A 26,409-nucleotide genomic window follows, 5' to 3' on the forward strand; every position below is an offset into this window, starting at 1 on the left:
AGGTGATTGGCAGCCGACACTGGTGCACATTTATCCTTTAGCCCCAGTGTGTCTCTCTCTGTAGCGCCCCCTACTGTGAGAGGCGTGGGGTAGGGTGCCCAGTGGCACTTGTTGCCAATGGATGAAGCCAGCATGGATCCTCTCATGGCAACGATGCTGCTCGATGTAATAATGTTCGGTTTGTTTCCTGCTTCACACCTCCTTTGGGACTTTGCCCGACCTATAATCCAGTACATGAGACGCAGAGGGAGGTATCCCATGCTTGTCCATCTGAGTTCCAGCACTGCTTAGCCCAAACCAGCTCCTTTGTACGATTCCCACAGCAGTCTATTGGTTGCCCTTGGGCCATTTCATAATGCAAGTCTATTATCATGATTATTATGATTACTGAAACATACACAAACCCCAAATCCAAAATAAGTTCTTAATGTGAAGGCTCACAAAACTGCAACACTTCTCTCTTATGCATACACACTAACGCGTACACACACATTCTCTGTCTCTGTCACATACACACACACACACACACACAGAGACACACACACACACACACACACACACACACACACACACACACACACACACACACACACACCAGATCAGCGTTCCCAAGCCCCTTACTGAGCGTTTTTATCCTTGCTAGGCCTCGTCTCAGAGGGGAGTAAGGCCCCTACTGAGATCCTTACCCACTTCCTACTGCGAAGCCTGTTTGGCTCCTTGGCAGCCCTCCTCCATTCACAAACAGCCATAAATTTACTTTGATTTGGATATGACTGACTCAGCGACCTGCATAACATCTCTCAGGTGATGATATAGTCCGTATACATTGCCCAGAAATTTACCAGAAGCATATTTTTCCTGCAGGAAAGAGCTCTCCAGAGTCCCACTGTGGCTGCCCCCCTCAGGGGTCGCGGCCCCTAGGTGGGGTTAGGTGTTCATGGGGACACATCTGACACAAATAAAGAAGGGATTTAACAACAAAAAAAAGAGAGAGAGTGCAGGCATGTGTCTCTTTGTGCGCATGTTTGTGCATGTGTTGGAGAAAGTAGTTAAGCGTGTACACAATTTGTTTGTGTGTTTGTGTGTGTGTTCGAGGGGGGTGTGCGTGATATATACACCCCCTACTGTCCTATTTCTAGCCCTCTGTCCACACATCACAACTGTCAGTATCTGGTGAGATATGAAGCCGAAAGGAGGAAGGAGGAAGGAAGAGAGCGCTTTAAATGGATATTACCGCCGTGTTTACCTGTGGAGTATGGAAAGGTGGATTCAGCAAAACATCTAGGATCTTAACCCTATCGACGACTCACCGCATGGTACGTTTTAAAAGTATATTATGATAATATCAACCGAATAAAACCTGCTTTTTGTCATTTTTGTTTGAATCCTCATGTAATCAAAAGAAGGGTCAAAAACAATTGGAGATCACTGAGCATTATTTATGCTAAAATATATCTCATAGCAATTGGCCTACAGAGGTTTTCAGCCTGCAGGTATAATCTTCCAGATACGTAAACTGGCTACAGCAGACGACACAGCAGTTATAAAATATGATGTTGACAGGTTTCATTTCACATGTTTGCCCTGATCTCTGCTGTCACACTGCCGCACCTGCACCTGTGCTCTCACTGTGCAAAGAGGGGGCTGGGGGGGCGGACTTTTTCACAGCTGTATGGAGGATCACCGAACAGTTTATAGCCGCAGTTCACTTCTTGTCTTGTTAAGCTGTCTGGTTTTTTTTTTAAAAAGCTGTAGTTTATTATGCATTCATGGATTACAGAACAGTGCAGAGTTTGAGCCCTGGTTCTCTGTTGATTCTGTTTATCTGCTGTAATTTAAGTTGTGTTGTGGTTCATATTGGTCCAGCTGATACTGTTAAAACCTTAAAGGAAAGTCAGTCACATAAAAGTAAAAATGCTCAGCAGTTCCAGCGTTGACAGGTTTATATGTCATAACCATGTTTTTAATCTTGGCACTGCATTAAATATCACTATTGTAGAAAATGTGTTTGTTTTAGATAATCAAAAGAACTGTACAATTGGGAGAGTGAAATGCTGTGTTATGCAGATGTGAATTTCCAAACTTTCAGTACTGCACAAACTTCTCATTTACTAAACACAAGGTAGAGACAGACTGTACGTACTGGTCTTCATTCTTGAAAAGAAAGACATTCAACAACTTTGTGCACAGATATCACTGTTTTCTCCAAAATGCAACCTTCCCAACAACTGAGAAACTGTCTTGTCTGCAATTTACTGTCATCTGTTTTTTATTCTCTTTTTGAGAAGGTTAGATAAGACAGTAGTGGGGCTGGGCGATATGGCCTTAAAGTAATATTGTGACTTGCAACTTGACTTGAAAATGAACGACTCGAGTCGAGGCTTGGACTTGAGAGTGACCTGACTCGACTTTAGACATGATGAATCAAAAAACCTTCATTCATTTTAGGTTTGACAATCTGATTTATTTCCATGGATGGTTATTTAAATTGTTGGCAGGAGCAAGAAATCTGCAGACGTGCAACTTAAGAGCCTGTATCTGTTCATAACTGAGATATTCTGTAAACAGGCCAACAGGGTGACTTGACTTGCCCAAGAAAAAAATTACTTGGGATTTACTTGACTCAAAAGCACTTCATAAATGCTAGGACTGCGCAACAAAATCAAATATCACACGTTTTTTGACCAAATACCTCGATATCAATATTGCTAAATATTGTAGTGACGACTATTGGTGCTTTCACAAAATATTAACACAATGAGGTTTTTGATTTTTTAAAAATTATCAGTAAGGTGGATAAAATGACTAAGTGGTTAAAGGCAAGTATTAGAACAAGTCTGATAAGTTCAGAAAATGACATCACTTTAGTGCAACGCAGCCTTTACAACCAGGAAAAAACAACCCTTATCACATATCATGATATGACAATATCCAAAATCTAAGATGATATAGTCTCATATCATGATAATGACATAATATCGATAAATTGCCTGGCCGTAGACCCTAGGTTGCAGAATTTTGTTAAAGGAATACATGTCATTTCTCCAAGTCACTCACCAAAATTGGCATGTCAGAGTTTGTGTTTTCACCTGAAGACACCTGAGCCTTTTAGAAACCTTTGGTTTATGAACAAGGTTTTTTATTTTTGTCAAGATTGTTAAACGGTTGAATGTTTTCTAAAATAGAAACAATGTGTAGTATCTGTTTTCACATTGTGCCATAAGAACAAAGTTTTTGGGGTTCAAACAATATCTGGAAAACACAGAGAGGATAAAGAGGAACATATATTACAGATGCTGACACCTTTGATACAGTGTGTTTGATTGTAAAACCTTTTGAAAATATGACATAGTTTCCTCTTGAAAACTGAGTTAAATGTGTGAATCAACAAGAATCTAAACAACTGCCACTTAGTAAACACCTTCCACACACGCATTAAAAAAGACAGCAGTTGCTGTGAAAATATGCTTGAAGTGATCTCTCAGGCATTTGGCAGGGCAAAACCACAAATTATGGTTGCAGAGTGAGACAGCATTATGAGCCTTCACTGTGTGGTCCATCACCAACTACAGACCTTTCTCCCCTCCTGCTGCTCTCTCCTGCCCTTCTCCCCTCCTGCTGCCCCCTCTGCTGGGGGTAGCAGGCATAGTTGACCCTGGTTAAAATTCAACTGGCCAAACAAAAACGTGGTCAGACCTTTTCTTAATGACCTGGTCGTGGATCTTAAGAAAGTGGAAGTTGCAGAGTTTGAAAACAAATACCTCAATAGGTTTAAGTGAATTTAAACTGAACATGACAGACTGCAAGTCATCAGCAGGATGCTCGTTAGGCAGTGAAAGAGTTATATTTTATGAGCCTCGTCTAAAGTTTAGACAATGATACACAGGACATTATTAATTATGTCATACTATCTGAGGAGTTTTCATGTTGTTTCAAATCAGGATCCTGGAAATTGATCTACATTAGATCTCAGATGCATGTAATCAGATTTAACTTTGCATAAAGTTTCTGATGTAAATATTGTTGTTATTTGATTTTTAAAGTTTATGTGTCAATCCTTAAAGCAGCTGGTAGAATGGTACACAGGGTTGAATCAGATTACTTTGAAATGTAGTCAGGTACTGAATATAAATTATTGTAATTAGCAATGTAATCCATTGGAATGCAAAAATTATGTAATCTAAAATGATTGTTTACGAATCAAACACTGAAAATAAAGCATTAAAAAATGTAAGCTCCACAAATCACAAATATTTTTTTACTCTTTAAACATCTCAAAACATTTTCAATACAAATACAATGAAATTAGCATATTCAGAATTTTAAATTACTCAGTATCAGCACTGACACAAACTACAGGAGTACTGTGAGAATTCAGCAACTTGTGGGATGCTGTTTCACACAAAGTTTAAATACATAATTACATGCAATGCCACGTTTTAAATACGTGATCTCATGGTAATCAGAGAGTCTCCTCTCTGGCATAAACTTAGTTATTGGACCTGGAGGACTCTATTGTCAAACAGGCCAAGAATTTACTCTCAAGCTCAACATATTTTAAGAACACATGTATACGCCCATTTCAAACCTGCCTGTGAGTTGTGGGTTCTTCATTATCTTCTCAGAGAGCAAGGGACACGTCAGGAGCTGCTGTTCCACTGGCCAGTAGAACCAATTCAGAGATCTGACATCTGGCTATTATTATTATTATTATTATTATTATTATTATTATTATTATTATTATCATCATTATTGTTATTACTATTATTATTATTGTTGTTGTTATTATTATACTTTTAGTTTTATTAATATTCATATCTCAATCAGTAAAGCTGTTATTAATGTTGTGGCCTCTGTACCTCCACCTCCCTCCCCCTCTCTCCCTCTCTCTCTCTCTCTCTCTCTCTCTCTCTCTCTCTCTCTCCATCCCTCTCTCTCCCTCTCTTCCTTCTCTCCCTCTCTTCCTTCTCTCTCTCTCTCTCTCTCTCTCTCTCTCTCTCTCTCTCTCTCTCTCTCTCTCTCTCTCTCATCCTTCTCTCCCTTTCTGTCAACCCAACCGGTCAAGGCAGATGGCCGCCCACCATTGAGTCCGGTTCTGCTCTGAGGTTTCTGCCTGTTAAAGGGCAGTTTTTTCTCACCACTGTCGCCAAGAGTTTGCTCATGGGGGAAATGTTGGGTCTCTGCAAATAAATGAATCAAGGAGTATGGTCTAGACCTGCACAATTTGGAAAGTGTCATGAGATGACTTATGTTGTGAATTGGTGCTATACAAATAAAGATTGATTGATTGATTGATTGATTGATTGATTGATTGATTGAACATTGCATCATGACGAGATGACCAGTGTTGTTCACTTGAACTGTAAATGTTTTTAATGTTGTGGCTGATCGGTATACAGATGATTACTTTTAGCATCGAGTAGGATAACATGTTGAGCAGAACGGTGGCCCCTCACAGCAGAAGGTCCTGGTTCGGTTTGTCCTGGCTCTGGCCTGGAGTTTACATCTCCCTCCCGTGGTTGTCAGGGTTTTCTCTGGGTACTCAGTTTCCCTGACCTTACCTTTTATATTAACAAAACAAGTTGTACGTAAATATTATCAAATTAGATATTGAATATTATTAATAAAATAACATCAATAAAAACTTTTTTTTCACCTGTTTTAGTTTGTCTCTGAATCAACTCACCTTTCCTATTTATCCTGTGCTGTGTGTGTGTGATATCCTCCTTTGTCCAGGGTTTTCATCTTGAACTCTGGGTGTCTGCATGGTCTGTTATTGTCTGTTATGTTGACTTTACACTTTGGTCAACTTATGTTTTAAATGTGCTATAGAAATGAATGACTTGTCTTGAAGCGCGGCACACTGAGTTCCTGCCAACAACCCTTTTTTTGTTTAAAGGTGCAATATGTAAGAATTAGCCACCTGTCATATGCATCATCAAAACAAATGGGGGCAGCTTATCACCACAGTAGTAACTGTAGCTGCCGTTAGCTAGTTAGCTCAATTTGGGCCTGGTCCCTTTTTTTCGGACAGAAGAGCGCTGGCTGAGATTAAGTGTTTGTGCGCTGCAAGAAAAAAACGCTGCACGTGCGTCTTGTCCCTATGACAACAACATCGCCAAGGCCAGGAAAAGGAAAAAGAGCGACAGTGACGTCACCAGCACCTTTTTGAAAAGTTTAGAGGTTTTAAACTTAGATATCTCTGCAAAGCAATACATGGACGGCATAATGTCAAAACTGTTATTACTTCTTCTTTCATTCTTTTGATAATTTTAGAAGAACCTGCCATTAAAGCTGCAGGTTTCCTTCCTGTCCTGTCACATGGGCAACTTTAATTAAATACATCACAACTGTTAAAAGTCCTGCACTTTAATTTCTACTGAAGTAAAAGATATACAGATATTAATAGGTTCAGGTAGTTTAAGGCAGGGACACAGGGCTGGAGAAGAGTCAGTCTATAAATGTAGTAAATGGTGCGCACGATTCATGTTTTTATGTATTCATCAAATGGCCTATAACATGTTATAGGTCAAAGCAGCCACATCAACTACAGTCAACAACTGCAAGGACAGGGAGAGAAATTCCCCAGACTCCCTTATAAAATCAATCAATTTGTGAGTTGTCGAGTCGGGAGAAACTTTGTAAACTTTGCAAAGTGCTATTACTGACAAATTCTTAATTATTTGGACCTTCTTGTAAATTCGGCATATGTTATAGCTTTGTTAAGGGGGTGCTGCAGCCCCCTCAGCACCTCTAGTTCCCGCACCCATGGTTGTGGGCTACATGTGTAAACACAATAAACTACTTTTTAACACAATGCAAGAATTGTTTTATTTGTAATTAAAAAGATCTTATGAAATATGATTACAGCAAAATTATACTGTGTTATCAATGAGTCATTTATTAACTGTTTATACACCAGTTACAGAGAGATAATAAGTTGAGAAATACAATAATTAGAACCAAAAACTTCCCTCTGTGTATACATACATTGTGCGTGCGTTATAAAGAATTTAATAAGTGTTCCTACATGTCTTATTAATGCTTAATGGTGAGTTAAAGAGGTTAAATGGGTAGTTAAACACTGGAGACGGTGCGTGCAATTCCCCTCTCAGCCACAGGGGGCGACATCTCCCACCGCGGTGACTACGGAAGTTTTGGTGGACCGGAACCTTTGACGTGTCAAATTGTAGCCATCTTTCTGAGGAAGGAAACGCCTTGAAGAAGGAAGGAAACACACCAACTGTGTAAGTGTGTACGAGAAACTTTAATTTATCCAATTAATTGCTGTTTTCGCTGACTGTAACTCACCGAAAGCCGTGCGTTTACCTCCAGTGCCGTCTGTGTGGCCGCGGTTACGACAGTCAGGATTCTGAGACAACAGAGAGTTGCTAACTTTACCGATTAGTGAGCTAGCTAGCTAGCTTAGCAGACGTTCCCCTGGTATTTCCGTGTTTACCACTCGTGTCCAGACTTGTATTTAATTGGCATGAAACATTATAAAATAACCGTAGCGTACTTTAAAGTAGTTTTTCAATAAACTTCCGGAAATGTGAACTGACCGGACGAGTGTTAGCACTGCACCTTAGCAAGCTAACTTTGTTTTTTGGATACGTCAGGTTAGTCTGGTAACTTTTAGCATTGCACCTTGGCAAGCTAATGTCAGAGTACTCCAGCGAGCTGCCGCCTTGGGTCTTAACGTCTATTTTAATTCACAAGAGTAACAACGGGGTTAGCCATTTTCAAAAAAACAATGTTTAAATCTTTTATCTCCACAGATTTGACATATGTTGTAGCACAGAAGAGCAGAGCAATGATGACTGTCTGTGAATTAGGACTGACAGTAAAATTTTATTGCGATTATTTTTGACTGATATAACTATTACGATGTGATTCAACATAAGTGGGGCTTATGTATTTTGAATCACGCTTTTCAGTTTCACTGAAAAAACTTGAAAATCCTGCGCCATTTGTTGAGGTCAGAACCAAACAAACCTGTTTTCTCACACCTGGAGAACAGGATTTGTAGGCCTGAGCAGCCCTACGGTGGAATGATACCTTTTTAATAACGTAGCCTACAGTACCCTTGAAGATCCAGCACGGTGCTGTGTTCATATCAGGTGACAGATAATGTTTTAATTTTTTTCCCTGAGGTTTGCATAGGAAATGTTATGTGATGTATAGATAGGCTGTACTAATGAGTGCATTGAATGGTTTCACATTTTCAGTTGGATTGCCTTCACGTGCAGCTCTGCTGTTTTTCAATCTAAGTAAATTATCGATGAATAATTTGGTCTTCAGCTCTACAGATGGCTTGTTTTGTGCGACCCAATGTCCAAAACCCAAAGAGATTGTTTCATATCGCGCCAGATAAAGATAAGCAGTCAATACTCACAGTTGAGAAGCTGAAACTAGCGTATATTGGGCATTTTGCTCTAAAAATCACTCAATTAGTTATGAAAATTGATGCTGATTAATTTCCTTTCCATGTTTCTCCGCAGGTTTCTTTTTTGTTTGTTTTTGCTAAAGTAGGATCCAATCAACAGTTGGGATGGGGGGAGTATTTGCAAAGCTCTTTTCAGGTTTGTTTGGGAAAAAGGAGATGAGGATCCTCATGGTAGGTCTCGATGCTGCCGGAAAGACAACGATTTTGTACAAGCTCAAGCTCGGAGAGATTGTGACTACTATTCCCACAATCGGTAAGAATAACTGCTTTACCTGGGACTTTTACATGGCTGTTATGTTTTACATCACATAATCATTTTCTAAGAAGCCAGTTTGTGTACTGTGTGCCCTCATAACTGTTAAACAATAACTTTTTTTTCCCCTTTAGGTTTCAATGTAGAGACAGTAGAGTACAAGAACATCAGTTTCACAGTATGGGATGTCGGTGGTCAAGACAAAATTCGACCGCTGTGGCGCCATTACTTCCAGAACACGCAGGGTACGTTCAGTAATATCAATAATTAGAGCCATGATTTGCTTTAATTAGCTTTTTTTTTGTTATTTTCACAAAGTTTCCATTGTGTTGTATTTTAAAGATACAGTACACATCGCACAACCACTCATTTGTTCCCCATTTGCTCTTGTTCCAGGTCTCATCTTCGTCGTTGACAGCAACGACAGAGAGCGAGCTGGAGAGGCTCGTGAGGAGCTTGCTAGAATGTTAAATGAGGATGAGCTGCGTGATGCTGTGTTATTAGTCTTTGCCAACAAACAAGTAAGTCATACTTGTGAAAACAATTGATGTATGCAGGTGTATATTCTAAACAGTTTGCTGCTAGTTTTTCTCTTGTATTCACAAGATTGGCTTCTAATATTTTCTCACTGTTTATTGTTTGTAGGACCTTCCGAATGCCATGAATGCAGCAGAAGTCACAGACAAATTGGGACTTCACAGCCTACGCAGTAGAACATGGTACATACAGGCAACCTGTGCCACCTCCGGAGACGGCCTCTATGAGGGTCTGGACTGGTTGTCTTCTCAGCTGAAAAGCAGACCTTAACCTGCTCTCCACAACTATTCTACTACACCCAATCTACTCTACTCTTAAGGTGTTGCCAAACTGAGTTACCTTGTCCAAAAAAAAAAAAATGCAGGTTTTTCTAGTCTCACCTCAGATGTTATTATCACAAACGTATAGACCAGATGCGCGGGTGATTTATTCTTGTAAAGCTGTGGGGTTTTTTGTTTTATTTTATGTAACTGTAAGTATATTTGGTAATGGAGCAGCTTATTGCACACATACAAATGGTAATTTCCCTTTCTGGTTGTTGGACAGCCATCGATGCATTCAATAAGAAAAAGGGAAGCGATGGAATAAGAATGGCCCCTAGGAGCTCAACGCAATCTGATGACTGGTTATGATCTGGTCACACATACTGTAAAGAGTGGTCCGTGAGGGGCTTTTAGTTTTCTATAAGCCGAATGGAACATGATGCACTACTTGCAGCTACTATAGTTGTTTCAGCCAGTGACTACATGTCCCTGATTACCATTTATAAAACACTGGCATTGACTATTTGTACTCTGTACTGACATTCCTCTGTGAACACTAACCAGCGTTTGTGATACATATGATGGCTTGATTTTAGAAATGCTACAATGATGTCCCATCTGTCTGCTTTATGGTTGTTTGAAAGGCAGTCTGTTGAGTCAGCATTAATGTTTTTTTTGTATTTCTGAGTCTCAGGTTTATCATGTGCTGCCTCTGCAATACTTACTAGAAATACAGCGTGGTGTGGTCTGTTAGTCTTTAAGGACATGCATATTTACTGGGTGTTTACATCATTAAGCTGCACAGGAGCTGTTACCCAACTGAGTACATATTTCAACAGCCATATGCTATAACTTGTTATTTGTACTGTGGCAGGTAATGTAACTAAAGGAGTTGCACACCGCTGTCTTTACTAAAGACTTTAGCAAGTAATGCCTTTTCTTTATTCAGTTATCAAATGTGGGAAATAGCATTTTAATGGCAATGCAGAATCAGTTTCAGCTACGTGTTTGATATAAGAAACCAGTATTTCTTCCTTTGCAGCACATCATCCTTGAGGTAAACAGGACAAGGTATCAAAGACACGTGTTGCCTCTTATTTCCAAGCTTCTTTTCTTAAAGGTGTGGGTGTTGCTTTACTACTCTGAAGATGTTTCAGATTTTTTGACTTATAACTGCTTTAATTTATCTTAATCTCTTCTTAAGTTTTTTTTTTTTTTTTAATGTAAACCTTTTGTTTTGTGAGGAAAAGGCAATGTAATTTAAGTGACTGGGTAAAAGAAAATCTTTCAATCTATGCAATAAAAATGTTGAATGTTGACACATGGAATGTGGCTTTTTCTCCCTTCTTGGTATTATTTTGTGATTTTGTACAACTTTTTACGGGTGAGTTCCCCCAAAGATGAAAGTATTGTTTTAGCTGGGGACAAAATGTAAACAAACAAAAAACATTAAATGGCTGTATACAGCTCGTCCGGTGTAATCCAGGCCTATGGAAGCCCAGAGATGTCAAACTGATTTGAAAAGTTATCAAATGCTTTTTTAGAATTTTTATATGCCAAATCTTCACTGGAGCTGCTAAGCTAAAAGCGTTCGTATGCACCCCATCTGAAGTTGTTGTACTAGCTAGACTGCATGTCGAGGGTGTAAATAACGTTTTTCCAAATCAATTTGGGAACTCAGGTCTTCTGTAGACTTGGATTACACTAGGTGACCTGTATGGAGCCATTTTATGTTTTGTCAGTCAGCCAACAGAAAATCAACATTTTTGATGTTATAGGTATTTATTAAGCAAACATGTTCCGTTTCAGGCATCTCAGTTGTGAGTGTGCCTCTTTAGTTGAATCCGATCTCATAAAAGGCATTTAATGTGTTATAAAAAAAATGCATATTAGTTTAGGTCTGCTGTAGGGAAATGAAGCAATTGGAGGATGTCCCTTTTCACAATTATTTGACATTTTACTGGCAGAACAATTAAACTGATGTTAGGGCCGTCACCCTTTGACCCTTGGAGAAATGTGATGGCCTGAGGTGGTGTAAACCACCCAATGTTGGGGTTAGAGCAGTAATGTGGAGAGCACACCCTGTCTCACATTGTGTAGGGGTGGCAATCTAGGACAGCATTCTTGCAGGTTGATTAGGCTGCTATGGTTAATGCAGCCAAGCCTATAAAACATGGCAAGAGAGGATGGTGGTGTTGGAAGGGGAGGGAGTTCGAGTCTCGGGTTCCTCGTAGGGCTGCTTTGTGTGGCCTCCTCTCCTGCTGCTCCATCAGCTTGGTTTGTGTGTGGCGGTCTAACGGTACTCGGTCATATAAAAGGACCAGCCTGGTTTTTTGCACTCTTCTTTATGAATGCCTTGCTCTTTTTTAGTGCACCCCCCAGGTGCCAGCCAGCAGAATACCCTCTTTCAGACCAATTCAAGGCAAATGCAAACACTACACTCTATTATGACCAGTGGAGAGCATTCCAATGGTATCGCACCAGTCAGGGAGCTGAACCTAGAACGGTGAGGGATTAAGAAGCACTGGCATGATTGAGAAAAGAAAAGGAGCGGGGCTGCTGAGTCGTGCAAGAGGCACAGTGGGATGGAGGAGATGTGCAAAGGGCAACGTGGCGTCAAGGATCATCTTGGGAAAAAAAATTAAGTAAAACATTTAAAGAAACTCCTGAAAAAGCTGCAATGTCCTATATTAAACTTTAAAATATTTACTCGCTAATGCTGATGTTTCATGACACAAACATTACTGTGCTGCTGAAAACACAAGCTATTTACCTAAGGAATGTAAACAGGTTAATTTGTTTTTTGTTGCTCCTGTCCCAACTTGTTTGAGACGTGTTACCGGCATCAAATTTAGAATAAGCTTCCATTTACAAAAATCAATGAGGTTGATGAGGAAAAACACAAAGTATATTGTCTTTGTACTGTTTTCAATTTAGTATAGGTCACAAAGGATTAGCGAATAATCAAAAATGATCACATTCTGTTTTATTGTTTTACACAGCAACCCAACTTTTTGGGACTTGGGGTTGTACGACACTTTAAAAAAATGTTGATATAAAGACTGATAATTCAATCTGTATCAGTTTTTTACTTAAGCTGCTGTGAACACGTGTCGGGGTAAGCAGTTTCCAGGAAAAACCTGACAGCACAATAGAAAATTTCTGCTTGTGGCATTAATGTTCTGATTTAATTTTCCACCATTTTCCAAACAGTGACAGCCAGAGGCCAGACACAGGGATAAAAGATAATTTTGTTTGCTTTGCAACATGTTTCATCTTGTGTAGTATTTTAACAAATTAGATCAAAAATAAAAAATGATGTTTGGCAATTTAATCACAATTAAGTGTTAAAAAAAAACAAAACACAGCACAAAAGACATCAGAGTCCCCATATTGACTTATTGGGTGAAAAAGCTAAAACACGAGGCCAAAGCCTGTTAATCAGACACATCGACCCGTCTCCATCCACAGTCAGATTGGCCGTTGAGGGTAAATGAGGTCTTCAGGGCCATTGAGCTGCTGTAGAGCATTCTGTCCGCGTTATGTGTCTTTGAATTGGGGGAGGGCGGGGAGGACATTAGTCGTCCGAGTCTGTGTCATGGCGCCGCCTGTGGCTTTGTATGGCACCAGCAGGGGCCGTCTTGTGGCCGGCGGGGTTACGGGGGACAGGAGACCCCCCATCAGAGGAGTCTGAGTCATGTCGCTGCCGTCGGTGATGGGGGTAGGAGTGCTGTTGCTCGGCCTTTGCTCCCCGCCTTGAATGGCTGTCATGGGGTCTGGCTCCACTCTGACTGTGGTATGATGGATTATGATGATGGTGGTCCTTTCTCTGCCTGAAGAGTAAAAGGAAACAAACAATCCATGATCAAGTCGTGGTGGACAGAGTATGATGTGGTCAGGCTGGGGAACAAGAAGCTGACTGATGAGCTTTATAGGGACATCCACAGAAAACACCCAATGACAGCTTTATGTGAAGATAACTGGCTGGTTTGTGGACACGTCTGTACATTTACAACTTTTATCATGAATCCTGTACACTGCTATCATGTGCTGATTTATACATAATAATCAAGCACATGAGCTACATTATTCATCTGGTATGTCCCCAACTATCCTATACACTTGATTTTCAGGATCTATCTTGTGAGACATGCACCCCAAACTTAAGAGGTAATACTTCAAGATGCTGTGTGTACGACAGTGCCTTAGTGCCCTCTAGTGCTGAGTGAGGAAAGATTTTGTTTCATGGCAAACCTGAAATTCTCCAAATTGTCTAGAATACAGGAGGTGGAACAATTTTTAAAATATTTTCATAAAATTATGCAAACTTGGAGAAGCCTGTGATGATTAAACGTGATTTGGAAATAGAATATTTTAAGGATTTCTGTTATTTATCCAATCTCAGGCAACTGGTGAACATTGCAAAATGAACCAACCTCTTTCTGTTGTCATCTGAGTCTGATGAGGACGAGTCCCTTCTTTGCCTTTTCTTCTTTTTTTCCTTCTTCTTTTTCTCCTTTTTGCTCTTCTTTTCTTTCTTCTTCTTTTTGCCCTCGTGCCTTCAAACATAAGAAAGTAGTGTATAACTATTATTGAATTAAACACGGCAAACTGGATCACATTTTGTCCAGTAGAAAAAAATACTTGATGGTTTTCGTGTCTGAAATATCATGCAGGCGTTCAGTGAGTTATCTTAGGTGGTGACAAATGTGAGCCGTACTCACCGTTGTTCCTCGTCCCCTTGTTCTACACTCTGAGAAGTCTTCGTCGTTGAGGTTTCTGGACGAGCTTCTGTTTTGTGATGCTGTAAGGAAAGCATTTCATTAATCTTTTTGTGAAGTCGTAGATCCAATGAAATAAACCTCCAACTCCTCAAGTCTCTTCGCTGTTTGTAAAAAGATTCAACAGGCCTGTTTCTCCATCCATCGAACTGGACTTCCATTTTAAACATCTGCGTCTTACAGAGTGAGCGTCATAAAAATGTTCTGTGATATTTATCAGAGAAAAAAAAAAACTTACTGTAAAAACAGGCAAGCCTATTTTAGCTGCCTCTTTTTCCTTTTGGGAGAGCACCATTTTCCTTGACCCTGCACTGTAGATGGAAACACTCATTTAGAAACACTTGACAATCACAGTGCATTAAGATAAGTGGCTCTCTTGCTGCCACCTAAATGTCAACAGGAGAGTTTTAATGAGTTTTAACAGGACAAAAATAGAAAACTGTGAAGCACATGGACAGATATTCACTTCTTGTTGTTTGCTCTAAAAACAAAAACTATTTTTATGATAACAAACATTAATGTGGGACCATAATCAACTGGAACTCAAAACATATAGACAGATGTGTGGAAATACTAAAAAATCTTCTGATATTACGTAGGTGAGTACTTTCTGGACACTTGTTAACGTGATTTGTGATTGAGACTTTCCATGTGGATTCTACGGAAGCCCTAAAGGGCCATGCATTAATACATTTTATTTCCTCCATTTTCCCGTGATAACGAGTTAATTTCATTTGTTTTCTTGAGATCTCGAGTTATTATCTCGAAATAACAACTGCCGTTTTCCCGAGATAATGGGATAATTTTCTCGAGATCTCAAGATAACGAAACTTTGTTTTCCTGAGATAACGATATAATTAATTTGAGATCTCGAGATAATGATATAATTAATTTGAGATCTCGAGATAACGATATAATTAATTCAAGATAACAATATAATTAATTCGAGATCTCGAGATAACGATATAATTAATTCGAGATAACGATATAATTAATTTGAGATCGAGATAATTAATTCGAGATAACGATATAATTAATTCGAGATAACGATATAATTAATTCGAGATAACGATATAATTAATTTGAGATCGAGATAATTAATTCGAGATAACGATATAATTAATTCGAGATCACGATATAATTAATTCGAGATAACAATATAATTAATTTGAGATCTCGAGATAACGATATAATTAATTCGAGATAACGATATAATTAATTCAAGATCTCAAGATAATGACTGTGATATGATAGGCCTGAGATTATGGAGACGCCGGGACCTCGTAGCTGGTCAGCTATGTAGTTAATGACGACATCAGGCTTACTTAGATTGCGCCGCCGATATAGCTGAAGCCTTGCTAACCGTCTTTTTAGATTACGCACACTAATGTGTATATTATCTGTAATAGCAAGGCATAATGCTATTTCAGCCTGTGTCAGGCCTTGATTGAAAAGATGATCGATATGCTCCTGCTCCTCTGACATTGCTACACTGAATGATGTTTCCTGCAATGATTTAATATACTACACTATCGTTTTGTTTTCACAAGATTTCGAATTAATTATATCGTTATCTCGGGAAAACAAAGATTCGTTATCTCGAGATCTCGAGAAAACAAATGACATTAACTCGTTATCACAGGAAAACAGAGGAAATAAAAAGTATGAATGCATGGCCCTTTTGGGCTTCCAAAGATTTCTGCATACTCTCACATGTAAATTATATGTATTTTAAGGGTTATTTATTTTTACACTCCATTCCACCGTATACTAGGTTGTTATATCCTATATGTAAGTTGACTGCTTAGAAATAATAAATTAATAATAAAGTCACCTGGAGCTTCCCAAGCCTGAGATACGATCCACATCTTTCTCTTCACCATCAGCCTCTTCCCTCCTGCAAACATCTGCAAGGTCCTAGGAAGAAAATTGGGAAAAAGAAAAAAATCGAATCATTCAACTTTTTTTAATGAAGGCCAATTCTTCAAAAATCAATGTTGAGCTTTTGAGCGAAAGTAAGACCAAACAGCGTGACATACCTCTTTGGTCAGGCCAGTTGGTTGCCTTTTAATATTCTTGTGCCCTCTAGATACAAGAATAAAAGAGATAAATATTTTATATCTATTGACCCACACTTGTGTTTATCAAGTGTTTCTCTTCCAGTAATTAAACTTACAAGGCAGCCATCAGTGCCTCATGCTCTGCAGCCTTGACGGCAGCAAGTTCTTCTTCTTTGGACAAAGGTCTGCTGCCTTTTTTGTCTCTGGCGTACCATGTAAGATCTTTGCCTTTCTGCCATCGTCCTACTGGTGCCATCAAGGAGTTCCCTGGAAACAAAACAAAAGATTTGAGAGCAGATGATGAGACGCTGTAGTGGTAATGTCACCCTGAGACAACCCCTGGAGAGACTCTGCTCTCTGCTATGCTTTAATAGCACCCACAGTGGTGTTAACAGCACTTATGGATGTAACATTTTCTTATTAACAGATATGAAGTAAGTGCTATATTCCAGTAGAGCGCATGGAAGCAGTATCCCACACAAAACCTCACTGAGCTCACAGCCAGTCCGAATCAGGGTCAATGAGGCAGCTCCAAAGGATGTCACCTGATGATTTCAGTCACTTCTGCCAATTATTGTTTTGGGTTCAGCGACATTATTGTTTTATTTTCAATACAACATTAAAAAAATTGCCCATCCTAGATTCCTCAAACAAATAACATCGAGAAAGACAGAAAACGTCTGAGAAGCTAGAATTTCATTTTTGCTTGAAAAGTGATTAAAAGATTGTTGCCAGTCCATTTCTTCTTCTACTAGTTGACTAATCACTGCAGTGATGTTGGTGTGTGGGGTAGACTTCGTCCTTTGAACACATGATTGAAGAAGACATTTGGCAATGATGTTGCACTTTGAAAAAGTTCACATTTTGGTTGCATCCTCTTTCCAGAGTCACCTGCTGATCACATTATACTGAAGATATTATGGTTTTAAAAAAGGTACCCGTGCCATGTGTTTAATCGACTTCCTGTGTCAAATGTAACGATCATGTCGTGTATTGTAGTTTATCCTTTTATGTCACAGCTGTGGGTGCTACGTAGTAATGCTGACATGATGACAGCGGTGTGGGCTCTCACAGGAGGTACGTGTGTCTGCACAGAGAGAGGAAGCAATAAAAAAAATAACACGACCTGCAGTGTGCAGAGTTCAAAACTGGACTAATACCGAGCCACTACAGAGTGTGTAATGAGGGACTCTACAACAAAAGGTAAGGAAAAGGGAACATGTGGAGTACTGACGACACGTTGTGTAGTTGTGATTTTTGGAGTCTCGCTCTGTTGGTCGCATGCTCGCACACAGCTATTAGCAGTGTCTCTGCTAGCTTGGCTAAACTTACCGAGATAATTTTCTCTGTGTTTATCCACTTTCACGTCATCCCAGTTGAACTGGTCCTGGCCTCCTCGGACGCCTCCAGATCTTGACGAACCAAACATTTTAGCTCGTTACGATAAAAGTTTTAGAGGAAGGTAGCGTGTCGTTAGCTCAAACAGCTGACTTTAGCCACATTAGCACGTGAGCAGCGCGATTGGTCGGGCCTTCAGCATTAGCTCATCCGGGGAGTTTTGCGGTGAGTTTAATTTCCCTGTGTCTATCGGAAAAACGTATTTCCTGGCGGTGGTGTTTACTTAGACCATTGAAACTAACCCGGTAGCTGATTCGTCATTCATCGAAAAAAAACCTTAAGAGCGACAGAGTAATAGTTGGTTATAACAGCCTTTAACACAAGCTAGGCTATGCTATATAGCTAACATTAATCTGAGACCTAAAAACAACACCGTCGTAAAAAAAAAAAAAAAAGCCTAGCCATGCGTGTATTTGGCTTTCCGTCAAAGAAAAAGTTGCAGCTACAAGTCTGAACACATGTTTTTAAAATAGCAGCGTCAGTAGCATCTATTCTGTGGAGCTAACGCTGCTAACAACTCTGCGTTTCTGTGTATTGTCGCGCGCATTCTCGACGCTCGCGAACGTAACGTGTTGATGTTTTGGCCCGCAGTGATGACGTAGGCAGCACAGTTTTCCCTAATGGCTCTCTCAGCAATCGCACAGAGCGGAGGAGAGGGAAAATCCTCCGGAGACGACCCGGCGATCGTGGACTAACATAACTCCCGATGTACATGAGATATTTTTCCAGGCTATTGTCAGGTAGGAAGGAGGATATTTGTTTAATTTCTTTTGTTTTTGATCATCATCTGCCGCATCACTGCTGCTTACACTGCCATTCATTTCCCTTCAGTGTGATACAGATGGTTTATACTGCCTTGTTGTAGAGGAAGACGGTTGTTGTGTGATCACTGAGCAGGTTAAACCAGTTTAATTGTGTGTGAATTGTGCTGCACAACAATGCTGTGTTACTATTGCTGTACATCAGTATTAATGCCACCAAGGATGATTTATGAACCTGCACCATATGTTATTCCCTGTAGATGGGAGCCATCAGTAATCACTGTTATTTAACTCGGGCAGTGCTTTTTAATGGTAATTAATTTGCGTATTATTATAAAAATTATCCAAAAAATCAATGCACAAAGCAATCATACACATTTCCTCCGGGAAATGCTTCTTTAGTTTGTGTTTACCAGCCTAAAAGCATTAACTCATAATTTTCATCCAATCACAACATATTTTTATTGCTCCTTACAGCGTTTTTATTGCTTCCAACATTGAGTCAAAGTGCACTTTGTTATGAGTTTTTATCAGTTAGAAAATTCCTGTGCAGTTGTGACTCTCACTCAATAATAATAAAACCTGAAAAGTCGTAATCTTTAGTTTCTGTGCACGATATAAAATAAGATAAAATGAGTCTGAAAGAACAGACCAAGTGGTTGAACTTGTGCCCATATAATGTCCAAATCACCTCTATGTGTACTTCAGGGTCAACGCTGCCGTTTTCACATTACATAGTGTGTGCTGTAGGGCTGCAACAAATGTTTCTCACTACATTAGTATGTCAGCAGTGTTTCAGTGAATTAATAACGCAATTTGTCCATTAAATTGTAAACAAATTCTGACCAAAATTCTCTCCAGAGGTGACATAATCAAATATTTTGTCTAACAAGCAATTAAAAACCCAGACATATTTAATATACTATCATATAAGACAACATACAAGCAGAGAGAGATCATCAAACCATGGAATGTTAATAGTTTTGTGTAGTTTGTACATTTTTGTTGTCAAATTGATAAATCAATATATTGTTCCTGCTTTCATCCTGACCACCTAACAGACTGTATCCGACTGATAGACCTGACAGATTTCACATGATTTGAATTATGCTCGAGGCTACTATCAATCACGTGGGGTTTAGTGCACATGATTAAAGTTAAGCTTGGTGCAGTTTCCAATAAGCGTCTGATTGTAAACCCACATGTCTCTCATTTCCTGTCAGCTCGGTGTCAAGTACAAAAGGTTCATTCTTGTGTAGGTGCTTGGTTTGTATTTGGCTGATAGTCCCAGAAGCTTTTGACAAAAAGAAAATGCAAATGAGATCTTGCTAAACGTTAGTTTAAAAAAAGTTTCCTTACTACAAACTTACAAAATGTTGTACATCTTACAAAGACCCAGCACACCTGCTTGTTCATGAACTTTTGCTTTGGCATTGATAATATTTCACTCTGGGGCTGCAACTTATACCCTATTTATTTTGTTGTGTATTTGTAAATTATGATAAATGCCCATTTATTGCTCAAAGAGCTAATTAGTATAGCGTATTCAGTCTGACAATTTGTAATCTGTAAATGTATATTATATTATAACTGACGACACTGAAAATCTGAATAAAAATGATTTGGTTGATTAATCAATTATTCCAGCACTAATTTACCATTGTTTAGAAGGCCGTCTTTTAATAATGGAAGTAAATATACTTGTAAGGCTTTTTAAAGAAATAAAGAAATAGATAACTAAAAGTACATTGAATAAGAAGATAATAATCTATAATTGAAAATAATAATTTTATTGTCACCCTAATTTGATTAAATTGCACAAATAGAATCATGGAAATGTTTTCAGTTCGAGGGCACAAATCTAAATATGTTGAATCTTTTCTTCACTGGCTCGAGGAAAAGGAACTGCTGCTCCTTTAATTAGTCACGTTGCTGTTTACTGGAAGCGTTCAAGAGGCAATAGAGAATGCCTCTTGTCATCTGCACCTGCAAAGTTCAAAGATGACCTCGCTGGTTTGCCTGGAGCCAAGAAGGCCCACAGTTTTATTCTTGGCTATAAAAGAAACTTATCAAAGATCAATCAATCAAAGATGGATTAGGCTCATATATAATTAATCTGTTGCATGTCATATGGACTACCTTATTCTTGGACTAACTGCCAGCCTGTCTGATACCTGACATCGATGTAAGTAACAGGCCTGTAACCAATAACCATGATGATTTATAAAAGCTTCACGCTGTGGTTCTTTTTGGTGGCCCAACAGCGGAGCTATAGCTGCTTTCCTATTACTACTTTCTGTTTGGAAGATTCTCATAGTTGTTACTGAAACCCAGCTGACTTCCTGGTTTACTGGATTGTTTTCTCAGCCTATAGAAAACTCATAATATCGTAGAAGAATGGAGGGTTGTGTCCCGGCCTTTGGACTATAAATAAAAAACACAGACAGGACCCTTCCTATAATATTCTCAGCATTTTAAATTCATCTTGGGCTGCTAAATATACTCCAGTGTAAACATGGCCCTTCCCTCTTCTTTTCACTCCTCCCTCCTGCATTTGTACACACCAGCACCCGATCACACCCACTCTGTTCACTTCCCCTTCTGCTCGAGCGCTGTGTGTACAGAGGAAAGGTAAGCAGGAACGCCATAGGATATACTTTATTCTTTATTTGAGTAGTTTACCTAAAAATGGTGGTAATGAAAGAAGGTGGTGTAGAATATATCACAGTGTAGAGATGGTAAGATGTTGATGTTTGCAAGTGTTAGCTTATAGGCGTGTTGGTAACTGGATGGCTCCATAATGTAGTTTTAAGTCTTTGCTTGAATACGTGTCCATGTGTGTATTAAAGGCAGTTTTTCCTCTCAGCCTCTTGTGTTTCTTAGCTTTTCTGTTCTTTCCTGCAATCACAAGCAGAGTAGGACTCTCCAATTAGGGAGTAATTGCTCCTCGACAGCACCATGGTAACCTCACGGCTTGCCTGTGCCCTTGTGGGAGATGTTTTGTACTCATCATCATCTGTTCGCCTTTGAGATCTGCTGGCTTATCATTTTATCATGCTTATCCCAGCAGACTGGGGCAAGGCTTGTTGAAACACATTAACCCGCTGTAATGTTCTGAGGTCTTTCTTCTTTTTTTTTGTGCACAGATGTATTTGGTCTTTTTATGACTCATGCCACAGGATTCCAGTGGTTGTGTGTCATCTTCTCCACCCTTGCCCACTTGTTTCCTTCACTGAACTCTCCTCTCCTCCTCCCCTGCAGCTATGGCTGGACCCAGGCCTGTGGTGCTGAGCGGCCCGTCGGGGGCAGGGAAGAGCACGCTGCTGAAGAAGCTCATGAAGGAGTATGACAGCGTGTTTGGCTTCAGCGTCTCCCGTAAGTCTGCCTGAGCATCTTACATTAGTTTTCGGTGGGGTTTCTTGCTCAGTCGCGAGGCTTGTTATTGATGAGTACAGTCTAACATGTAGGTCATTCTGTGTTTGGAGTAGGGGTGTCGCGATATGCGATAACTGTGACATTATGCATAATCATGTCAATAATGCACATATGATAATAATGTCTGAATAATCCAACAAAGATGTTCGGCCCTGTGCATCTTTTGTTCGTGAGTTCATCTGGTTGCCTTTTCACTAGTAGTTGAGGAGTTGATAATGTTCTTTTTGTACACTTTTTTTCCACAGTTATGGTCACAGACTCTCTCCACTCCCCTACACTTGTATATTGAGGGTAATTTATTTGCAAAAAAAGAGATAAAACACACAATAAACAAAGTTAAAGATGAATTTGATTTTTTTCTTGATTGATAAGTTCATCCACAAATTTTTTTTTTTAAGTTTATGAGTGAATGAATGAATGATCTATTTTAAAAATCAATTTAAGTCTCTCTTCATGCTAAAAATGCCAAACGTTCTCTGGTTTCAGCTTCTCATATGTGAGGATTTGGTGCGTTTGTGCAGTTCTATGTGACATAAAACTGAATATTTTTTCGTTTATGCCGGCATCAAAAAATACAAGCCATTCAAAGACATACCTTTTGAGTTTTAGCTTATAGTTTTTTGTGGACCAGATGATTAATAAAACAAAAGGCAGATTAATCAGTGATTAAGATGATCATTAGTCACAGCCCTCAATCTGTTATGAAAATTGTTGCAGACTGATTTTTCTGTTGATCAACAAATGGATTCATCGATTGTTTCAGCTCTCCAATAAATCATAGACTGTGACATAAATGTCTTATCAACCCTCAGATACAACAAGAAATCCTCGACCTGGAGAAGAGAATGGCAAAGGTACGACACATTCTTCCTCTTTCTCAAGCACTGCAACAGTATATCACATGTTTTGAATCATCAGTATTGTAGCTTTCTTTTACCTGTAATCTATATATTCCGCTTTTTGTGTTTCAGATTACCATTATGTTACACGGGAGGTGATGCAAACAGGGATCGACAACGGAGAGTTCATCGAGAACGCTGTGTTTTCTGGGAACATGTACGGGACGAGTAAAGCTGCTGTGCAAGACGTCCAGGCCAAGAACCTCATCTGTATACTGGACATCGACATGCAGGGCGTGAGGAACATCAAAACGACAGACCTCAATCCCATCTACATCTCCATCCAGCCGCCATCCATGGAAGTCCTGGTAAGCACAGAAGCAAATGCGTGCCATTGAATTGACAGCAGGCACGTATAGATGTTCCATTTTCCCTGCCCGAGGGGAGTTTCTGGGTGTGGCCTTTAGTTCTCTTTGTGCAGCAGGTACCTGGTCATACAGGTTTTGGTTCCTCTGATTGTCTCTGAATGACATTTTTTTACTTGTATTGTTTCAGGAAAAACGCTTGAGAGAGAGAAAAACAGAGTCAGAGGAGAACCTTCAGAAGCGTTTAAATGCAGCCGAGGTGGACATGCAGTTTAGTAAGTATTCATTGTTTTCTGTTGGAAATCAAGAAACCACATAAACTTTAAAAACACGACTCTGAACGTTACTTTATCTCCTTGTAGGTAAAGAACCTGGTGTGTTTGATGCCATAATTGTCAATGATAATTTGGAGGAGGCTTACGGGCAGTTAAAAAACGCTCTGCTTGAGGTGAGTTACCGTCACAGAACAGCCCTCAATACCAGCATCATCAAACACATGTTTGAATGCCCTTCACACATTGAATGAAAACGTTTTAACATAAACATGATTCAGTGAAAGCGAGACTATGTGACTTTTTAGAAAGAAAAAATAAAATCAATGATTGTCCCATCGTAACTCAGTACCAAGTGTAGGATTTCTCCACATGTGGTGGTGCGCATGTGACGTGACACACGGCATCGAAAGAATTTGAAATGTCATTTCTTTTTTTCTTTTATTAAGCCTTTCCAAAGCCAAATGCAGAAATGTAATGAACATAACCTGCCTGTTTTGGAAGCATTATGAAATGTTTTTTTTTTGTGCCTTCCTAGGAAATTAATAAGGTCAAGAAGGTCAACATGTCTTCGTAGGAGACGGCAGCACCCCGACACCCTTTTAGTCCCGTCCAGCTACTTCTCACCAAAACCGCAGACCTCCATTCCCGTCGTGAACATTCCCTCAGATGGTGGTCTGTGAACCTCAGACATCCCTTAGCGGATACACAAATACTTAGGTTTTACATGGTATTTAGAGGTAGTTATTACCAAATGATAACATGCTGTTAAGTGGAACATTTATTTTTTTTCTTACTTAAACTAAGCGCTTTCCATATTTTTATTTTCATTTGTATGAAGGAAAGATACTCCAATAATGCTTACTTGATATGTGACTGACTGGCGTGGGGTGCAGGATGTTATGTTGGACGGACACAGATACGCTGTCCTCTCACCAAGCTGGAGTAACACAAATATAACTCACACCATCATGTGTATAAAACTGGTCCTCCAGGGGTGTAGAACAAGCATTTCTGGATATGTTCTGGCGGCGAGTTATGTTACTCATACTGTTCACGGTGAGATAGATTTACAAGACGGTGAAATGTACTGGTGAGTTTGTTGTCACACGTTTAATTCAGGAGGGAAACCTCGTCTGAAACTTCAGCACTACAACTGATTTCTGGAAAACATGGCTGCTAGATGTACACGCAAGGCGGCTGTGTAAAACTATTCCAGTGCTGGTGGTTAATGCTTTTCTTTTACAGGTTTTTGTAAATTGCAACAGAATGTGCTAACTCCATTAAGTTTGGTTTGCTTGATAACCATAAATACTGTCATGCTCTAGTAGGATTAAATTCCACGATAGAGATAGAAACTGACGCTTAAAACTGTCACTTTTTTATTTTTCGGACAGAACAATGTAACTGTTTATTTTACAGTTGTAAATTTGTAAAACTTTTATATTGTGTAACTGTATCATTTTGCAGCTTCACCTGTACAGTAAAATGACACTCAGTGGACTATTTTGATTCCTCACTAAAGGAGACGTTTTTAACTTCGAAGGAAAATTAAATTGCGTGTTTGCCTTTTTTTCTATTGCTAAGAATCAAGCACACAAATCGTCTTTTACTTGAAACTGAAAATATTTATGACCCATCTGTAATTTGGTGTTTTTTTCCCCCTTAACAATCCATTTCTTTCAATTTTGAAGTGTCCACTTATACAGTAATTAAATGTTACATCAATCTAACTGGGATGCATGTAGTTCTCTGTTGTGTTATTTTACACTTAAACATCTCTTATAATAATGTGCTTGGTGTTGTGAATGTCATTATGTATTCCTTAAATCTATTAAACATCCAGCAGTAAGACTATGTTATCTGTTAAAACATTAATAAATATGTTACAATACTGGAAGAAGTGTTTTGTGAATGTGTGCTATAAATAAGAATTGTGAAAGAATCTGGACATGGTCATTATTTGCGATACATTTATTTAATTCAGATTTAACAGAGTACTCAAACATGTTTCCAAAAACTACACATGTACAGTACAAGCAATTACAATCCGTTAGTGCTTTAATATTAATACATAACATGTTCCTTGTAACTGACTAAAAACAACACAAACACCACACATATTTCAGGGGACAGCTTCTGTATTCTAGTGAAAAGGTAGTCAATTCTGTGAGCTCAAGTACTTTCGCATAAACATTTACTCACAATCAAATATGACATTACAAATCTGGTTACACTGGATAAACACCTCTGCTGTGGGAAAGCAAATACATGCAGTCACTCATCTAAATATCTCACTTACATATGAATATCCCTGTTATATGCTGTGCGTTCACAGGTAACTGCACTGCATTCATAGACACAAAAATGTTTTAAAAGCTGAGTGTAATATTCAGTTCACAATTAATGGTAGAAACGTGTCACAACAATAAATGACGTAAATGCAGTCAAATAGAGTTCTGATGTGAAACGGGCTGTCATTCTGACTGCTCAACAATAAATCATTCACAAACAACCCAAGTAGAAGAGAACTCATGATTGATTTTTGACAAACTGACTATGATTTCACCAAATCAACAACCGAAGTTCTGTTGTTAACTTCACATAATCAGTGTTGCATAAATGATCTCATCAATGATGAACTAGTAACATGTAGACATGACCTCATTAAAAGTCATTAACTCCCAACATTCGCTGCTCCAGGAATCCAAGGCACTGCAAAAGTGCAAAAGGCAACATTTCTTAAAAGGTACAAAAGTAAAACCGTGAAATATATCTAGCTAAATATATTGTACTATTTGTTTATGTATATAGCAACAGTCTCCGTTAATGATAATGCTTGAATCAGTTAATATTGGTGGGTCAAGGTTTATCATCTTGTAAAGGTTTCTACAACATGATGAAATTGTTCATCAGTAATAGCCTTAATTTCTTGCTTTCTGTCCACTGTGTATACTGTAAAACACATAATGTATGTGTCATAAAGCAGTTCTAACAGA

At 39.1% G+C, this 26,409-nt stretch overlaps 3 protein-coding genes across 4 annotated transcripts; 2 read left to right on the plus strand and 1 right to left on the minus strand.

The window, feature by feature from the left end:
* The first annotated feature begins 7,175 nt into the window (after nt 1–7,175).
* On the plus strand, nt 7,176–10,827 carry arf1 (ADP-ribosylation factor 1). Its single transcript, XM_073490532.1, has 5 exons — nt 7,176–7,247; nt 8,502–8,699; nt 8,834–8,944; nt 9,096–9,220; nt 9,345–10,827. The coding sequence occupies exons 2-5, from the start codon at nt 8,552–8,554 to the stop codon at nt 9,504–9,506; spliced, it is 546 nt and encodes a 181-aa protein (XP_073346633.1). The 5' UTR covers nt 7,176–7,247; nt 8,502–8,551; the 3' UTR covers nt 9,507–10,827.
* Nucleotides 10,828–12,983: 2,156 nt separating this feature from the next.
* c21h1orf35 (chromosome 21 C1orf35 homolog) lies at nt 12,984–18,286 on the minus strand. The gene is made up of 8 exons (XM_073490529.1): nt 17,673–18,286; nt 16,457–16,607; nt 16,320–16,365; nt 16,115–16,197; nt 14,519–14,591; nt 14,224–14,303; nt 13,936–14,058; nt 12,984–13,332 (listed from the first exon to the last, which is right to left on the minus strand). The coding sequence occupies exons 1-8, from the start codon at nt 17,767–17,769 to the stop codon at nt 13,077–13,079; spliced, it is 909 nt and encodes a 302-aa protein (XP_073346630.1). The 5' UTR covers nt 17,770–18,286; the 3' UTR covers nt 12,984–13,076.
* Nucleotides 17,416–25,313, plus strand: guk1a (guanylate kinase 1a). Of its 2 annotated transcripts, none has more exons than XM_073490531.1 (7): nt 17,416–17,543; nt 21,761–21,874; nt 22,747–22,788; nt 22,906–23,141; nt 23,329–23,413; nt 23,501–23,586; nt 23,949–25,313. In XM_073490531.1, the coding sequence occupies exons 1-7, from the start codon at nt 17,522–17,524 to the stop codon at nt 23,985–23,987; spliced, it is 624 nt and encodes a 207-aa protein (XP_073346632.1). In that variant the 5' UTR covers nt 17,416–17,521; the 3' UTR covers nt 23,988–25,313. The 2 variants fall into 2 exon arrangements, with proteins under 2 accessions (XP_073346632.1, XP_073346631.1); XM_073490530.1 differs by lacking the exon at nt 17,416–17,543 and adding an exon at nt 18,357–18,478 and having other exon boundaries at nt 23,949–24,085.
* The last annotated feature ends 1,096 nt before the right edge of the window (nt 25,314–26,409 follow it).

The sequence above is a fragment of the Pagrus major genome, chromosome 21 (assembly GCF_040436345.1).
Source record: "Pagrus major chromosome 21, Pma_NU_1.0".
NCBI lineage: Eukaryota > Metazoa > Chordata > Actinopteri > Spariformes > Sparidae > Pagrus > Pagrus major.

What these genes read in the sequence shown, in the direction of transcription:
- c21h1orf35 (XM_073490529.1), bottom strand. Translation starts at nt 17,769, where the DNA reads ATGTTTGGTTCGTCAAGATCTGGAGGCGTCCGAGGAGGCCAGGACCAG. An exon ending in GAGGCACTGATGGCTGCCTT is followed by an intron (nt 16,366 to 16,456) that starts GTAAGTTTAATT and finishes TCTTGTATCTAG; the next exon opens with AGGGCACAAGAATATTAAAA. An exon ending in TAGGCTTGCCTGTTTTTACA is followed by an intron (nt 14,304 to 14,518) that starts GTAAGTTTTTTT and finishes CTTTCCTTACAG; the next exon opens with CATCACAAAACAGAAGCTCG.
- guk1a (XM_073490530.1), top strand. Translation starts at nt 18,445, where the DNA reads ATGTACATGAGATATTTTTCCAGGCTATTGTCAG. An exon ending in GTTTGGCTTCAGCGTCTCCC is followed by an intron (nt 21,875 to 22,746) that starts GTAAGTCTGCCT and finishes ATCAACCCTCAG; the next exon opens with ATACAACAAGAAATCCTCGA. An exon ending in CGCCATCCATGGAAGTCCTG is followed by an intron (nt 23,142 to 23,328) that starts GTAAGCACAGAA and finishes GTATTGTTTCAG; the next exon opens with GAAAAACGCTTGAGAGAGAG.
- arf1 (XM_073490532.1), top strand. Translation starts at nt 8,552, where the DNA reads ATGGGGGGAGTATTTGCAAAGCTCTTTTCAGGTTTGTTTGGGAAAAAG. An exon ending in GACTACTATTCCCACAATCG is followed by an intron (nt 8,700 to 8,833) that starts GTAAGAATAACT and finishes TTTCCCCTTTAG; the next exon opens with GTTTCAATGTAGAGACAGTA. An exon ending in TAGTCTTTGCCAACAAACAA is followed by an intron (nt 9,221 to 9,344) that starts GTAAGTCATACT and finishes TATTGTTTGTAG; the next exon opens with GACCTTCCGAATGCCATGAA.